This window comes from Phalaenopsis equestris, unplaced genomic scaffold (assembly GCF_001263595.1).
Source record: "Phalaenopsis equestris unplaced genomic scaffold, ASM126359v1 Scaffold000263, whole genome shotgun sequence".
NCBI lineage: Eukaryota > Viridiplantae > Streptophyta > Magnoliopsida > Asparagales > Orchidaceae > Phalaenopsis > Phalaenopsis equestris.
The window spans coordinates 453036-456736 of NW_018164705.1; the positions used below are offsets into that span (position 1 = coordinate 453036).

The following is a 3701-nucleotide window of genomic DNA, read 5'->3' on the forward strand; positions in this document are numbered from 1 at the left end:
AATCAAGGAGCTTCTCTAGGAGATGCTCAAGAGGCAGTGCAAAATACAAAGCTATAATTAACTAAAGAGCCGTGCAGTGTTCCACACTTCTCGAATGCTGAAATTCACCAGACACGACATGACCCAAACAACTGTTAGACATGTCCGATTTAAATAGCATTAAAATAAAAAAGGACACGTGGTCTTAAATTAGTGAATTAAAAAAATTTGTAAAAAAAATTCAAATATCTATCATATATTTTTATAACTAAAATTTTAAAAAAATTATTCAAAGATAACTCTATTTTCACAACAGGGATTGAAGGTCAAAGGCGGCACAAATTTTTTATGTGTGAGAGAAAAGCTTGGCCCCATTGTAACAACTCACAACATTTAGCCCCCTTTCTCGCATTAGAGAAAGATGACAAAAACAAATTTGGAAGGAGGGTTCACATGTTGACTAGCATTGGCACGATGCGCCGGAGAAGGGCTTCTCGCATTAGAGAAAGATGACAAAAACAAATTTGGGAGGGTTCACATGTTGACTAGCATTGGCACCATGCGCCGGAGAAGGGCAAATGTCAAAATAGGCCTATTATGAATGAAATCAATGCGATGAATTGTAAATGAAGCAAAGAGAAATAAAATACAGTCTTGTGATAAAAATATAACAAGGAAAAAAACACAAATTTTAAAGAAATTTACAAGGCAGAGCGAAAAGAACAATTTCGCATTCTGCAGTGAAATATTTGCTATTTTCTTTGTGGCCTTTGCCAAATTTGTTTAGCTCTCTACTTTGCATTCTTTACATGGTCATAGAAGATGGCTACGAATTTCAACTCTATAAAACAATAAAAATTTTAAAAAATCAGAATAAAAAAAGAAACTTTTGCTGTCTCCACAGCTCTCCACCGTTGGTTGAATGAATACTTATGTGGAGCTTGGAAGACCATTCATATTATCAATTTAATTTATATTTCTCTAATGGGTGGTGGGTGGCTGTAGGTATGTTGTTGGTGTGCAGCTTCATGTATTGTTCATCCTTCAAATTTGTTTTATAAGAAAAAATTAGTGTTAGATAGTGCCAGTTATTGCCTATTTGAAGCCGTAATTACGAAAAAAATAATACATCTGGAGTCCGGTTTGCGTCCGGGCAACAACTAAGATCCACCGGAAGGAGCGGAGGAATAAAAAAAAAACAACCTCTGGTGGATCGCAGCCATTGTCCGAACACAGCTTGCGTCCGAAACATAATATTTTTTCATAATTACGAAGCCCAACCACCGGAAACTTAACAAAGTTATTTTGCTGAAGTTTCTAATGTAATGCAACCTTCTAAGTTTCATTCTTTGGGTTTCCTCAGGTGAGTTGGACAACTAAGGTTGCCCATATATTGACAGAAATTAAATGTAGATTGAAGTGAGCAGATAACTTCATAAGGAACAGTAACCATATTAAGATTTTAGGATAATATATCAATGCAAACAATTATATTCAAATTGCATTGGTGATTTCAATCTTCTTTAATATTTATGACACTATTTACATTGATTTTTTGTTGAATGTTTAAGATTATAAAAGTCATATGGGATCATCTTAAAATTATCAAATCCAAAATTTTAATGAAATTTTGCAACATAAATAAATCACTTGCTTCTAGTGCTCAGAAAATAAGTGAAGTAACATACTTTTATCACTGATTTCCTCTGTGATTTGTTTTATCTTTATCACCATCATATTTTGAACAAAGAAAATGCTTCTTCAACAACATTTGGATGCAAATTACACAACCAAGAGGCGTTGAAGCCACTTGAGAAGGATGTTTCACTGCAATTTCTCTAGGATTCTGTAGTAAAATGAAAAAATATTAGTCCCCAGGATGTATCTGTGCGTTGTACAGACTTCTTTTGCTGTCGGATGCACCTCTGAATATTTTAATCCACTAGCTTTAAAGCTCGTTTAAGCAGAATTATGAAGAAATTTATAATCAATTCATGCAATTTAAAAAAAAAATTAAATTAAAATGCTGTTTCAACTCATATTTTAAAAGCGATGGATGTTCTGGCTAGTTGACATTGAGAGAGATGGAATTAATACTAATTTGATTCATCTGTTTGCAGGGCTTTTGTCATTAAATTTTTTTATTCATTCTATATATGTACAAGATATAGATGCAATGAACCAAAGGTATAACATTCTTGAGTTTAGAGGTGTAGTGGACAGCTCAACATTGCCCACTTTGTAGATTCCACGAACCAACTGTCATGATAATATTAGTAAATTCCTGGCACATATTAATTTCTTATTAATTAAATAGAGTGGAAATGGATTTAATAGCATTCTTTTTTTGTTACTAATAACCAAATTGGGATCTTTCCTACAAGCAGAGAATGAGCAGATAAGCCGGCAACAAACACATGATTGAAGAAGAAAATTTCTTTTTAATTCTATTGAAAGAAGGGTAATCAGTTTATATAACAATTACCAGATCAAACAGCATTATAATCATCCATTGTGAACCCTAAAAGTTGGGTTTTTTCTTCCTTTTTTTTTTCTTTTTCTCAGACCCTAAAAGTTGGGTTTTTTCTTCCTTTTTTTTTTTTTCTTTTTCTCATTCTTTTTCTCAGTCCAAAAAAGGTAGCGTTTTTCCTCTAACAACAATAAACAGATACAAATCAGAATAAATTGATAAAAAGAGGGAGAAAGTAAGTCTAACCTTCTGCCTCATCGTCCCTCTCCTGCACAATCCTTACAGGCCCTCCCCTTCTCTGCTCTAATGCCGATGTTGCAGCAGACCCAACTCTCCCTTTTGGTGGTTCAACATACGCCGCAGCTGACATCTCCATTTGTGCAATCCTAACAGCGCCAATCAGCTTTTCAGGAAGCTCATCCTCTGCCTGCGCCTCCACAACAAATCCCATATCAATAGTCACAGAAGTCACACAACCAAGCGCCAGCTTTAGTATCGCACTGGCAATAGCTGAACTCCCAATATCCACATCAATTTCCAGATAGTTTTCCCCCTTATGGTAATTGCAGACCAGAGCCTTCCCCAAAAGGCAAGCCGAGTAGTTCCCCACTGCCGCTTTCACGATCCAAGGCCCCTTCACGATCCGATTCACCATCTTGAATCGGGAGTTACGGAACGCATCGTCGCCATGGATGAAACGGTGGAGCAGTGATCCGGGAGGGATTGGATCATCCGTCGCAAAGTAGAAGACGGCGGAGTGGCATTCATGGCCGGGAACCTGCAGATTTACAGCAAAGACGAAGGATTTCAGGAATTTTCCATATGAATGAGCGCGGCGGAGAGCTGCTGCAACGCGGTTGTCAGGGCGGCCGAGAACGTTGTCGAGGCGATGAGGAGATCGGAGCCAGTCAACGCCAGCGGGGACTAACAACCAGTTGCCGGAAGGAAGCTTCTTCCGGCGGGAGAAGTAGTCGGGACCGCGTAGGGAGAAGAGATCGCCGGGAGGGGAAGCCCAGCCGTTGGATCCATCGTGGAGGTCCACGCGGTGGAGGGATCCACCGTCGATGACCTCCTGCCGCCAGTCGTAGGGGAGCTCGCCGTCGGAATCGGAAGGGGAGTTCTGGGTGGGTTTGACTTTAGTCGGAAACATTGATGTTGCAGGAAGTCTAGGTTTTGCCGGCGAGGGAAGGGGTTAGCAGTGGAGACTGGAGACAGCTGGGGAGAAAGGCATCTGCTTTGTGGCGCAATCGCC

General features: G+C 39.0%; 1 protein-coding gene across 1 annotated transcript; it reads right to left on the reverse strand.

Annotated features, from left to right (window-relative positions):
* Window positions 1–2593: 2593 nt before the first annotated feature.
* LOC110024621 (protein ENHANCED DISEASE RESISTANCE 2-like) lies at window positions 2594–3681 on the reverse strand. The gene has a single exon (XM_020724692.1). It carries the CDS (start codon window positions 3597–3599, stop codon window positions 2691–2693), a length of 909 nt encoding a protein of 302 aa, XP_020580351.1. The 5' UTR covers window positions 3600–3681; the 3' UTR covers window positions 2594–2690.
* Between the last annotated feature and the right edge of the window lie 20 nt (window positions 3682–3701).

What these genes read in the sequence shown, in the direction of transcription:
- LOC110024621 (XM_020724692.1), bottom strand. Translation starts at nt 3,599, where the DNA reads ATGTTTCCGACTAAAGTCAAACCCACCCAGAACTCCCCTTCCGATTCC.